Source organism: Lepus europaeus, chromosome 10 (assembly GCF_033115175.1).
Source record: "Lepus europaeus isolate LE1 chromosome 10, mLepTim1.pri, whole genome shotgun sequence".
Taxonomy (NCBI): Eukaryota; Metazoa; Chordata; class Mammalia; order Lagomorpha; family Leporidae; genus Lepus; species Lepus europaeus.
Genome location: NC_084836.1, coordinates 94,879,658 through 94,893,669, shown reverse-complemented (window position 1 = coordinate 94,893,669; position 14,012 = coordinate 94,879,658). Strand labels below are relative to the sequence as shown.

The window sequence follows — 14,012 nt, the reverse complement described above, 5'->3', positions numbered from 1 at the left end:
AACAAAAAGCTGGGATGAGTTTTAAAAGTCAATCATTGTTTGTACACAGATGTTACAGATGAGGGCATTTAAAAATGTGCATGGAAAAATAAAACTAAAAGATACATATATCTTGGTGCAAAAAGCCTGCAAAAGACATGCAGTTTTTTTCATAATATACATTTTCCACAAATTACCAAAACAAACATCTTTTAATTCAATTTCCATGAACTTTTTGAAATACTCTATTAGTTATTACATATATACATATATATATATATCCTGAACAAAAATCAAATTACTATAACCCAAACCATATAATAAATAAGCATATAATAGCTTATGCATTTTTTTAAATTTTATTTTATTTTATTTTATTTTATTTTATTTTATTTTTTGACAGGCAGAGTGGACAGTGAGAGAGAGAGCCAGAGAGAAAGGTCTTCCTTTTTGCCGTTGGTTCACCCTCCAATGGCCGCCGCGGTAGCGCGCTGCGGCCGGCGCACCGCGCTGTTCCGATGGCAGGAGCCAGGTGCTTCTCCTGGTCTCCCATGGGGTGCAGGACCCAAGTACTTGGGCCATCCCCCACTGCACTCCCTGGCCACAGCAGAGAGCTGGCCTGGAAGAGGGGCAACCGGGACAGGATCGGTGCCCCGACCGGGACTAGAACCCGGTGTGCCGGCGCCGCAAGGCGGAGGATTAGCCTGTTGAGCCACGGCGCCGGCCAGCTTATGCATTTTATCACATACTTTCACACACATACACACACACATACTTCAGAAAGGTACTTCAAGAAGTTCATGGAAAAGTCTGACTTGACTTTGGTGGGCTTTTTCACATAGGACACAATAGGCATTTTCCATGTAATCTAAAAATCTGTTCTACATCAAAAATGTTTTTTACCAAAACACACCCACAGTTTTAATTCAACTCTCCATGGAACTTTTTGAAGCGCACTTGTGTGTCGGTGTGAGTATTTTTCCCTCCACTCATTGACAGTTTAAGTAACAGAGAAGGGGCCAGGGCAGCTCTCGCGACCTCTGTTTACAGGGACAAAGCTGTATCTCAGTGACATTAAGGGATCTGTCACACACTATGTGGTGGAGCCAGCATGAGACTCCGCACTAGTTCTCCACTGTACCAGGTGGTTCACTTAAAGCCAGCTCGATCTTATTGTCTAGAACTTTTCAATGAGAGAAATATTCATGTCTGCAGTCTATATGTGAACTTCTAGCCACAGGTGGCTACCAAGTATTTAAATGTGAATAGTGCCCCATTTTAATTCATTTCAATTCAAATTCAAATTTAGATATCCATACGTGGCTGGTGATTTCTGTACTGAGTAAAAGATTCCTAAGATTGAAAAATAAAAACAGATAATGGTGAGGAGTGAAGGGTGGAGATGAAAAGCTACTAAGACAACCATAAGGTGCTGATTGTCATCTAATGACATCGACTAAAAATGCCTTGAATGTCTTTCATTTGATGCCCTGTGGGGCAACAAGGGTGACCAACAAGTCACCTCCATCCTCCAGGGAGTTGACAGTCCAGCTGGGGAGACCAAGCTTCATAATAAAGGAGCAAGACCTACAGGGAAGTGATCGCTCCCGAATGGTGATGTGTGAGAAGGGGACAGTGCAGCCTTAAAGGACAGACGGGGGGTGGGGGGTGGGGTGGTGAGTGAGCAGTGGAGACGGTCAAGAGGGACGGTACTAGAGATGCGGCCCTGAAAGCAGGTGCAGGGGTGCCCCAGGTCTGAATGGGGGACACAGAGACACCTCTTAAAGAGAATTAAATGCTGCCAACAACTTTGACTTTTAGTGGCAAGGGGGAGTCAAAGAAATGGTGGTTTGGGAAATACTTTGGGTGTGTTTTCTGAGTCACTTCAAACAGGGCTCCCGGTCTCGCTGCCTCCTGAAGAGAGAAGTGATATCCTACAAGAGAAGTGGGAGCCCGCGGGCCACCTTGCAGCTCCCCTGCTGGCTTGCAGAGACAACACTCCCGAACTGCCATTCTACAGCCCACAAAATACACTTGCACACCACAGTGGCGAGGATTTAGTATCCAGTATGGTATTCCGTTATCTAAGCACCTACATCCTGTTCTTTTAAAATGTACTGAAATGGCCAAAGTCTGCATTCTCCCTCCCTCCCTTTTTGTCGATAAATTCAGCATCAACTTTTGCTAATGATCCCCAGGTCTACTATATTAAAAAGTCAACACCCCGCCCCTCGCTTTCGTCAGCAGCAGTTCAGAGAGAAGCAAAATGGGCCATGTCCTGACCCTGCGTTAAACTTGGCTTTGTCAAGCAGAGTCCGAGGCTGGTACACGTCAGCGAGCGCGTCTGGTGGCTGGGGAGGCTGGCTGAAGGCCAGGATGCTGCAGTCCTGTTCCGTCAGGGGGCTGTCACTGAACCACGTCATGGTGGATGGCACGGGTGTTCCGTTGATGGGGTCGTATGTTGGAGTCATGGTCTTACTGTACAAGCCAGGACTTACTGAAAGACAAGGGAGCAGGCATTCTGACGTGAGACTCAGGGCAGTGGGGATCCTCAGCAAAATTGCTATTCACACTCCTTACACTAAACTGAATTTTGGCCTTCAAGGTTTGTACCACGTAGAATAATCCTGTGAGTCACCACGGTAGAGAGATGAGCTATACACAGGAAGCAATCTTGTCTCTATATTCACCTCTTGGAAAACGTGGGAAATCAGACACAAAAGCTTCCCCAAACTAACCCAGATGAACGTTAGGGTCCATCTCTTTTCTAATAATCCAAAGCTCTCCTCTTTCAGCAGGAGTCTTAGGATGCTCAGTAGAGAGCTGGAGCCCTCGCAGCTGTGTTGTGTGCACCTCCTGTGTTTCCCAGCTCCTTTAGCAAAGAGCGGCACTGACCAGTCCAGCATGCTGATCATCTGACTCTAACCTGCATAAAGTCCAAATACCCTCTTTTTTGCTTTATATTCTAATTGACTTGTCAGAAAGGCCTCAGTGTTACAAGAAAGCTGGAGATCTGATTATTTGATATAAAAAGGAAATGGTAATACTCCTCCATAACTTTTATCTGCCCTAGAAAAAAACTGAATCCAGGAAGGAACCACATGAAAACAGAACCAGGAAGACAGACGTGTATTCAAGGGATCCAACTTTTCTCTTCTAAAAATCAGTCTTTTTTTTTTATCCCAAATTCATGTCCAATTGTACTAAACTTTGCATACATCAACAACATAAGATATACCATTTTTAAAAAGATTTTATTATTTATTTGAGAGGTAGAGTTACAGACAGTGATAGGGAGAGACAGAGAGAAAGGTCTTCCTTCCATTGGTTCACTCCCCAAATGCCACAATGGCCGGAGCTCGGTTGATCTGAAGCCAGGAGCTTCTTCCTGGTCCCCCACGTGGGTGCAGGGGCCCAAGGACTTGGGCCATCTTCTACTGCTTTGCCAGGCCATAGCAGAAAGCTGGATTGGGAGAAGAGCAGCCCGGACTAGAACCGGCGCCCATATGGGATGCCTGCACTGCATGTGGAGGATTAACCTACTGTGCCCTAGCGCCGGCCCCAAGATATACTATTAAAATAATAGATTACTGGGGTTGGCGTGGTGCAGCGAGTAAGGCTACCACTTGCCACTCTGGCATCTCATGTCAGAGTGTCCCAGCCGCTATCCAGTTCCCTGCTAATGTGCCTGGGAGAACTCTGGGCTTCTATCTTCAGCCTGGCTCAGTCCTTGCCATTTGCAGCTATTTGGGGAGTAAACCAGCAGAGGGAAGATTCTCTCTCTCTCTCTGCCTTTCAAAATCTATAAAATAATCTTAAAATAACAGTAATAGATTATTGAGCAGATTTGTTTTTAAAAAAACTCTGCAATTTTATTCCTCCTTTGTTTGGGAGTATGGGGAGATGAACATTTTCCTGGTGGGTTTTACTCCACATTCACAAATTAAAGCAACGTCAAAACTCGTGCCACAAATCTCACCTGGTGAACCTGAACTTGTTGAAGAACTCTCAAGGTTTAGTACATCTTCAATTACAGGTTCCTTATTACTTCTGTCTTTTTTCTTCTTCTTCTTGAAACAGTCACCAGAAAGTTTTAATAAGGACAGTTCTTCTGATCTTCTAATATCTAAATGTAAAATAAAACCCCAAATTAACAAATAGCAATTTAAAAGAAGTAAAATGAAAAGCACAAAGAAAATCCCTCCTAAGAGCCATTCTGTGCATTTGAAGCAATTTCTCAGGAAATTCACGAGACGTAAAGTAACTAGTTGGTTGGTGCATCAAAAAACAGAAGGGGAACATACGGTGGAGAAAATAGTGTCTGGAGATTCAGTCTGATAACATTCCTAGCTTATTTTTTAATTTTTAAAAAGGTATATTTTATTTATTTGAAAGGCAGAGTTATAGAGAGAGATAGAGGGGGAAGAGAGAGAGAGAGAGAGAGAGAGAGAGAGAGAGATGGAGAGAAATCTTCCATCCATTGGTTCACTCCCAAAATGCCTGCAACAGCCAGGGCTGGGCCAAATCCAAGAGCCCAGAGCTCCAGCTGGATCTCCCACATGGGTGGCAGGGACCCAAGTACTTGATTCTCACCTGCTGCCTCCCAGGGTATGAATTAGCAGGAAGCTGGATTGGAAGCAGAATAGCAGGGACTCGAACCAGCCACTCTGATAATGGCTTTGGGTGTCCTGAGCAGGGACTTAACTGCTGTGCCAAACACCTGTCCCCATTCGCTCTTCTGTGTCACCTATTTACTACCAATTTTCTTTCCCTCCCTTCCTCTCTCCCACTTTTTCTTTTTCTTTTTTTGTTTTTTAAAACAACCACCAAGGGTCTCACTTGCTGTTTTCCTTATGAATCACAGGTCCTGAAAACCTTTCTCCCACCTCCAGCCCAGCAGCTCCTTTCTGCCTGTGGCAGGTGTCCCCAGGCCTGCCCATCTCCTGTTGGCCCTGTCCATTTCAGTGCCTGCCAACCCGACGTCCCAGGGTCAGGGCCTGTAAAACAGTCCACGTGGTCAGGGAATGAATGGTCCCTAGAGCAGCCCTCAGCGGCTGATGAGAGTGCGGCATACACACTTTGTCCTCTGGGTGGGACAGCCCTGGGGCTGTCTATGCTGTCTCCTAGGGACCCCAGTTGCCATGGCGTGACTTGGTTGGTGACATACTCTTTCTGACTGGTGATCTTCTCTTCCTTGTCTCACTTCCCTACTCCCACCAGTATTCCCTGGCATCGCTTCCCAAACTACTTGCACCTGCATCCTTATCTCGAGATCTGCTTCCAGAAGTCAGACTGGCATTCCCCATTTCCTCATTCACCAAATATATTTATAATTGCTGATCAGATTGGCAGACAATCATTAACTGCACTGACTGGCTACAGTCCCAGCTAAAAGCTAAGGAATGTGGCTGTCTCAGCTCTGTGGGCCCTTCCACCTTCCGTCTCCTCAGTTCACAGGTGCTCAGTGCCAAGACCGAGGCCAGCACTTGAACCGGACTCCTCCCGGTCACCGAGCACACTTGATCGAAAGATTGCAGTGTGCACCTATGACCATTTTGGATGCACAATTTAGACAGCAGCCTGGTGGTGAGCGGGAACTTCAGGCATGATCAGTGAAGATAAAACAGACAGCAGAACAAAACCCCCATATCTACAAGTCCAAAATTTGTGTCTTTTTTAAACAGAAAAAGCATTATCCTGCTAAATTTGAGTTAGCTTCAATTGATTAGATATAAAAAGCAATGATTAGAAATGTCAGATTGAGGGGCCAGCGCTGTGGCGCAATGGGTTTAGCTGCTTCCTGAGCTCTGGTTCGAGTCCTGGCTGCTCCACTTCCAAGCCAGCTCCCAGCTAATGCACCTGGGAAGGCAGTGGAGGATGGCCCAAGTGCTTGGGCCCCTGAACCCACAAGGGAGACCTGGAAGAAGCTCCTGGCTCTTGACTTTGGCTTGGCCCAGCCCCGGCCTTTGTAGCCACTTGGGGAGTGAACTAGTAGATGGAAAATATTTCGCTGTTTTTCTTCTTTCTCTGCAACACTGTCTTTCAAATAAGTTATTAAAGAAAAGAAAAGAAAGGAAGAGAAAGGGAAAGAAAAGGAAAGAAGTACGAGGTTGAGCTCTTGGAACCACCATGAATGGTATCTTCAGGAAAAGTCACATCTGAATGCTTCTACTTTCCTGAAATCTCACGTGCTGGGCTCAGCTGCGAGGCGTGCTTCCAGCTTCCAGTCCACAGCAGTGTGTGGGGGATGCGATTTTATTTACTCATGTATAAAAGACAGTCGTCTTGTTTTTCAAATCCCTATTATAATATCACTGAAAACACAGTGCATGTGCTCCTGCCAGTTGCCCAGCCGCTGTCAGGAAGACTACTGGAACTTTCACTCACTTACTCTACAAACACATACTGAGCAGCTGCTGTGTGCAGGCATCGTGTAGGAGCTGGGAGCATAGAGCTGCTCATGGAGTGGCTTCTGCTCTCACACCTTTCCTCGGTCTCCACTGCCCAACACTGGCCTTCCCCATCCTGCTGGCACCTCCCCCCTTGTTTCACCACCTACCGCTTTCTACCACCTACCCTATGGTCTTTTCTTTTTATTACATGCATTGGTTGTGCTCTGTCTCTGCCTGCCAGCATGTTAGCACCAGGAGGGGAGGGGTTTCAGTCATCTTTATCACTCATGTATCCCCAGCACTCATCACGACCCCTGGTGCATAGCTGGTGCTTAGTGAACAGTCTCTGAGTGAGCGAATGACACAGCGCATAGTTTAATGAAGAAGATAGCTTACTCAGTGACATAGTATCTAGGCAGTACCATGGGCTGACTTTGACCTTGGAATCAAAAAATACACTTTCAGAAAATATAAAGTAAGAGTATACTCATGGCACAAGATTCTCTTTCTTTATAGAGTCACATAAATGTTAAGCTCATGGGCTACCAACCTATAAAGAAATGACTTTCCAGTCATCAGTCCGTGTAGTGTTCTGGTTCAAAAGTGCTTTTTGCAGACACAGCAATTTAGTAGAGCCAGGTGTTAATGAAACAATTAAGATGTTGCAACACCACTATCTCAAAACCACTACAGTCACACGAGCCGCAGAGTGAGGACAGGTGTAACAGAACTCTTTTGTCTTAACTGTAATACTGGTTTGAGTATAGCTTGGAGAAATGAATTGGGATGGGTAATCTTAATGGTCTGGCTCTGCTTTTTATCACCCTCTTTCGAAATAGTTGTAAGGTTTGTGGAAATGAATCTGATTTATGCTGGTATCTTTGGTTTAACGCCTCTTAGACGTCTGTAGTACCCAGAACTGGGCTGAAGTGTGCCGTTAATGAGTGTCCCTGAGCCCACCATGCCAGGCAGGCGGGAGGCGAACACCAGTTTCCCGTCCACTCCTGAGAGTCCACAGGGCACAGGGTACTCACTCAGGGTCCTGCAGATGTCACTCACAGCTTTGAACACCACAGCCGAGAAGCTGACCCGCAACCGCACTGTCTTCATGTTTGGCAGGCGAAGGCGAAGAGTTTTATGCTGGGGGGTGAACAGAAGCTTGGCATCCGCCTGAACTCCACATTTGTCCAGGGTCCAGTGGGTTTTCAGAAGCCAGCAACGCTTCTGCTCCCACCAAAGGGCAAAGTCTGACCAGTCCTGCGGCAGGTCTGCAAGAACGGATAACATAGAGAATACCGTGAACCAGGGTGAGACTTGCGGGGAGGGTCCAGGCACTCCAGAGCCCAGGTCGGGGTGTGCAGAAGTTGCAACAAACAACACCTCCTCAGCCCCCTGCCTCTTTCCAGTCCCAGGCCCGACAGTCCCTGGCTTTTCTCCAAAGACCCCCGAGGCGAGGCAGGGAGAACACAGGTGACCCTCACGTGACCTAGCATCTACGTTTAAATACTGCAGAGGGGCTGCTAGTGTGGAGCAGCGAGGTAAGAGTTAAGGCCCCAGTCTGCAGTGCTGGCATCTCATATAGGCACCAGTTCAAGTTCTGACTGCTCCTCTTCCGATCCAGCTCTCTGCTTTGTCCTGGGAAAGCAGTAGAAGATGGCCCAAGGCTTGGGCCCCTGCACCCACATGGGAGACCTGGAAGAAGCTCCTGGCTCCTGGCTTCGGATTGGCACAGCTCCGGCCATTGTGGCCAATCTGGGAGTGAACCAGCAGATGGAAGACCTCTCTCTCTCTCTCTCTCTCTCTCTCTCTGCCTCTCTGTAACTCTGCCTTTCAAATAAATAAATAAATCTTTAAAAAATAAATCTTAAAAAATAAATATTTGCCTCTCAATCAGAAAACTTCATTGTAGCTTAGACAGCACCTTTCTTAGCTCCTCTAATAATGACTCTGTCCTTTGTTCTAGGCCCTGTCTAGTGCACTTGGGCCTCATTCCTTTGTAATCATAACCTCTGCTCTACCACCAATGGCTCTACTCCCAACCTGTGTGTACTGATGGTCCTCTTCCCCACTTAATGCTGTATAATTGTTCAAACCTGGTAAATGCCACTCTTAGGATCATTGGTTACTATCCTCACTCTGTCTTTTATGACCTTGTCTAAATATGATCAGAGTCAGCAAACTTGGAAGGCTTCCATAGCCTTGGCAACTCATGACGACAGCCTAGGATGGTTACTGGCGCCATAAACTAGAGTGTCAATTTGTTGGGTCAACAACAGGAGCCACTGTGCACTTGCTCCTCATGTGGGATCTCTGTCCTTAATGTGCTGTACATTGTGATTTAATGCTTAACTAGTACTCAAACAGTATGTTTCACTTTGTGTTTCTGTGTGGGTGCAAACTGTTGAAATCTTTATACTAAATTGATCTTCTGTATATAAAGAGAATTGAAAATGAATCTTGATGCAAATGGAAGGGGAGAGGGAGCGGGAGGGGGGAGGGTTGCGGGTGGGAGGGAAGTTATGGGGGGGGGGAAGCCATTGTAATCCATAAGCTGTACACTGGAAATTTATATTCATTAAATAAAAGTTAAAAAAAAATAAAATAAATACTGTGGAAGGAACAGACACATAAAATGTTTGCTCATGATAAATGCTAGCATCTTTGTCCTTAACACCCCTGGGTGCCATGATGTTTTCTAGGAAGGCCAGAAGCACGTGGCTTTGGTTAGCGAAGTTCTCTTCTTTTGTAGAAATGTGTGCTTGCACCACGGCGTCACACGGCAGGACCAGTGGTCCCCAGCGAGAGTGCAGACAGGACGGCCTTAGAGCTGACACCTCAGCCTTCTCAGTAACGTCCAGTACTCGCCAGCCCTGCCTCCCTTGCTTCCAAAGTTCTACGCTGAAATCAGAGTTGAAAACTCGCTCCCTTGCTTTGAAGGCATTAACGGCAAATCTTTCCTTCAACGTTGGCATCCGAGTTTTTTCCTTTCAGTGTTGCTGGAGTCAGTATTTAATCTTTTATTTTGTGAAATTAAGAGGCCCCAGTATTTTCCTTTTTCTTTAAATAGTCTCTTTCTCTTGCTTTAAATAAGAAAACCTTTCCTTCAATGCTGTTAGTATAAGTAGAAAGTGGCGTATCTATTTTTTTTTTAAAGTCAACACTTTCAATAATAATTATTTTACTTCTCAGCAAGAGAGAGAGAGAGAGACAATGAGCTTCCTGCTGGTTCACTCCCCAGATTCCTGTGAAAGGTGGGGACAGGGCCAAGGCTGGGAGGCAGGAAGTCAATCCAGGTTTCCTAGGTGGGTGGCAGACTTGAGCCAGCACCTGCTGCCTCCCACAGCCTGCATGGATAGGAAGCTAGAGTGAAGAAGAGGAGGTGAGTATGGAACCCAAGCACTCTGATAAGAGGTATGGATAGGTGTACTTTTCTGTATGCATATTACATTTACTTAAAAAGGACTTTCTCTCACTAGTGTAAATGAGAAGCCAGCATGGAGGACAGGAAATAAAAATAAATACAAAGAAAACAACACTGTTAAATTCTACGAACACGAACACGATGTTGGCTCTCCTTTGTTTATACAGACAGAGTGTTAAAGACACGGAGCATCCAGCTAACTTGAAGACTGAGCTTCCAAGTATTAGCAGGGAACCAACAGAGTAGTAGTCTAATTTCCTGCCACCCAGGGCCACCTGAGATGTCACCAGTGGAATGGGCATTAAATCAGCTGGGGAGCTTTAGTTCGCCATCTAGCACTCAAGTGATCCCAAAGGTGGGTGACTGGATTCAACCTGAGGCTCTCGCACAGTCCCCGGATTCTCCCCTTCCTCCTGGGTGAGATTCGGAGGCAGCAAGTGCTTGCTACTTTGGGCCATTATAAAAGGAGTGATCAGAAAAGCTAACTGATCAGATCCCAGATAACAAGAAGGCTCCTATTCGTTGGGGATGCACCAGAGAGGATTTCAAATACAGAGAAATCACAAGGCAAGAGTAACTTACTGATCTGTTCTACCAACTTGAGCATCACTCCCCCGACATGCAGGTCTCCAGACACTCTGAGTGTGACATCTTTCTGCTCCTCTTCATTTGGGTGGTCAACACGCACCACGAGCTCCCAGGAAGCAGATGCAAAGTCACTGGACGACAGCATTGTGGCACAGGCAGGTGTCTGACTAGTGGAAACGCAGACACAGAGCAGAACATGAGGAAGAAACTGGAACATGCCGGGAGATTCTACGGGACACAACTTTATTTTTTCTAATTTTTTGCTTTTCATTTTAGCTTCCTCTTCCAAAAACTGCAGTGTACCCAATGCCTTAGAGGTTAAATTCAGCATCTTAGCTTTAAGAAGTCTTATAAAAATGGCTTCAGATCACCTAAATGGATGGACTCCGTCTTTCTATTCATCCACTCTTTCGGGACCACCTGGCTGCATTTTCCTTTGTCCACCCAGTGTACCCGTCTTCACTTTCCTCCTCTTTTGTTTTTTCTTGACTTTCTCTGAACTATTCTAGCAGCAGGCAATAAACTATGGCACTCCTTCATGATATATTTCTTAAAAATAAACTTTATTGAGGTATAATTCCCATGCAGTAAAATGCAGATTTTAAATATACAGTTCAATGCATTTTGTTGTGTGCAAATTACACTTCATAAAGCTGACTTGTCAAAAGGATGCCATTACATCTTTCTTTATCTCTACTACGTATGTATTAATACATTCCTCTCAAAAATATTAGTAACTTGTAGCATGGAATCTCCAAAAATAAAAATATAGCAAAAAATGTCTATTTTAGTTATTACAGTATAACATGTAGCTTTAACATGAGTGCATGCCAAGATGTAGGCATTAATAATTACTGTCATGTATTTGATTCAAGGTCCTGCTTTTGTATCATGTAAAATTGATATACAAATTGAGGTTTTAGATACACTTTTGGCAAAAGATGGAAAAATGGCAGTGACAGACCTAAAAAACTAACATTTCTAAGTACAGATGGGGGTGAGAACTTCAAGCTCCAAGGCGAACTTCATTTCCCCTCACTTGAGGCTCTGGGAAGGCAAAAACCTAGCAGTATCAACCCTGGGACATTGTAGGGTGACCATCGGAACAGAATCCAAAACTGGCAGAACTTAAGCAAACCTTGAGATGTCAGTTCTCTCTTACTTTACACAGAAAGAAATACGGCTACTACTCTGGGTTGTTTCAAACACTTAAAATAAAAACCATTTAAATCATGATAACAACTCTTTTTCACTTTATTATGTACTGACAGCTTCTAAGAGACCCATGCTTTCACAAGGGCTACCGTAAATGAAGAGCAATGCACTCGAACTCCTTCAACAGGGCATCTCTAATCAAATGCAGATTTTCTGCAGAAGCAGGCACGTCAAGAGACCCTGCACTCCTCACAAGCTCCACGTGATGCACACTTCTGAGTTGCCAAGACTCCTGATTGCTTGTTTCCCTGGCAATCGGATGCAACTTCTTCTCTTCTCCTAACCTGTGAGATCAAAACACTGCTCCCTTGGGCGATAGATTGGCCATTTCCTTATAATGAGATCCAGTCTAAAATCAGACAATCTGGTTTCCCCACATTCCTTCCCTATCTTTCTGCACCTTCGTTTTTGAGCGAACCTCTCATCCGCAGCAAGCTGTTACTTGCTGGGGAGAGCAGCAAACTTGAGCCCCGAAACGCACCGGAGGAGACCACGGCAAGAGGCCAAGAGCCCCTGCAGACGCAGCTTCCCCGGGGCGAAGCTCCGCGTAGGAAATGCAAAGAAGAAAGAAAGCAAAAAGGTGCGGGGAACAGGTTCCAGCGCTCCCCCTGGAAGGAAGCTCTTGGGGGTGTTTTGCGTCCAAAGGCCACTCTGCCCACGTCTGCCAGCTCTGCAGATCTTGAGTGGACAACAAACACCTGCCCCTCACCCCAGTTAAAGGCAGCGGCCAGAGGCGCAGGGCGAGAGAAGGTGGCGCACGGAGCTGGTACTATTTTCAATTCCACAGTCATTTAAATGCAAGGAGCTGCAGAAGGTAAAGGGGCGGGGGGCTTAGGGGTCAGCGGTGCCCATCGCAGCCTCCCGATGCCCGGGTCCTTAGCCCTAGCCCCTTAGCACCCACCTCCTTTCCTGGACTCTGTCGCCTCCAAGGAAACTTGCAGACCGGCCAGTGAACTGCGCCCCTAGAGCACCGGGCAGAGGCCACTCCAAGTTCAGCGGGGCGGCTACAGCTCTGCTAGGCTCAGGGGCCCAGCTGTCCCGGGGCCTCCCGCCGAGGCTGGGTGCCCGCACCTCGCCGGGCGCGGTGCGCAGGGGGCACGGTCTCCGCCCTGCGCGCCCCCAGCTGCATGGTCGGGGCTGGCGCGCGGCGGCGGGGCAGGCGAGGGCACGCCCAGCCCCGGGCCTGCTGAGTCTCGCGCTGGCGGGAGAGGAGGCGCAGTCTGCAGTTTTCTTTTTGTTTTTGAAGGGCAAAAGGTGGCTGTGCCACGGCAGCGGGAGGGCCAGGAGGACCGGGGACACCCGCTCAGCCTTTGTGGTCCATCTTGTGATTTCTCCGGTTTTCTCATTGTCTGCGGGGGTGCCCGGGACTAGCCCAGATGACGAAAACCGGGTGGCTGGCTATGCCCTCTGGCTGGAAGACTACCGCCTGCTGGCTGGCGCAAGGAGCCTTATCATGGGCGATTCATCCCTGAGTAAGAGGATGATAGAAAACCCCAAAGAGGATGAGGTGCCGCTGATCTAAGGCCCCGGCGGCGGCGCAGGGCCCAGCCCCGCCGGTCACCTTGGGGTAGTCGGATTTCCTTCTTGGGAAAGAGCTGGGCCACCCAGGAAGGGTGGGGACCTTGGGCTATTGACACAGTCTCAGTCCTTCCTTCCTGTAACACACATGTTATTGAGTGCTTACTGCCCTGCAAGCCTGCGGCTGGAGTTTCCTGCTCCGTAAAATGGGCAGAGGCGTAGGAATGCCTGCCTTTCCCAGGGAGACTTTCACGCAGAGTAAGACTGGCCTTTTTCATCAGGTACATAAAGCTTGCAGTACAATCTTAGTGTTTAAAGATTTATTTTGTTTTGAAAAGCAGTTACTGGCCGGGGGTGGGGGGTGGAGAGAAAGAGGTATCTTCCATCCTGGAACTATTAGTGCCTCCCACGTAAGTGGCAGTGGCCCAAACACTTCCATTGCTTTCTCAGGTGCATTAGCAGGAAGCTGGATCAGAAGTGGAGCAGCCAGCCCCGCTCAAATGGGATGCTGGCATTGTAGATGGGGGCTTAACCCACTGTACCCCACAGTGGGACCCCAGTGATAATGTTTTAATAAAAAATATTATGAAGTGTAGAAGTTCAGCTCTTGTTTTTTCTTGAATCTTGTCTTATCCAGGGATTATTAAAGTTGGGAGCATTTTAAGTAAATTTTGAAATGTTTGTTGAATACTGTCAACAAACTTGAGGCGTGATTTCCTATTTGGATCCAGCTTGTCAATGGGGGAATGGAGTCAGTTGCCGTCTGGTTCCACTTCCCCACGTGCCCAACACCAGCTGCACAAATGTGCTCTCATCTCCGGCAGGAGGTGTTTCCAGCTCTGCTTTCTGGAGATTCTGCTAGCTGGAGCTTCAACTGTGCTCAAGATCTGTCTGTGTGA

General features: G+C 46.9%; 1 protein-coding gene across 1 annotated transcript in view; it reads right to left on the bottom strand.

Moving 5' to 3' along the window:
- FERMT1 (FERM domain containing kindlin 1) overlaps positions 1 to 12,580 on the bottom strand; it is a 47,508-nt gene extending 34,928 nt beyond the window's left edge. The window contains exons 1-5 of the mRNA XM_062202285.1: positions 12,497 to 12,580; positions 10,375 to 10,547; positions 7,406 to 7,639; positions 3,959 to 4,105; positions 2,263 to 2,476 (exon numbers count right to left, since the gene is read on the bottom strand). Of these exons, the coding sequence (XP_062058269.1) occupies positions 2,263 to 2,476; positions 3,959 to 4,105; positions 7,406 to 7,639; positions 10,375 to 10,525 (746 nt within the window). The 5' untranslated portion in view covers positions 10,526 to 10,547; positions 12,497 to 12,580. The remainder of the gene's footprint in view (positions 1 to 2,262; positions 2,477 to 3,958; positions 4,106 to 7,405; positions 7,640 to 10,374; positions 10,548 to 12,496) is intronic.
- Between the last annotated feature and the right edge of the window lie 1,432 nt (positions 12,581 to 14,012).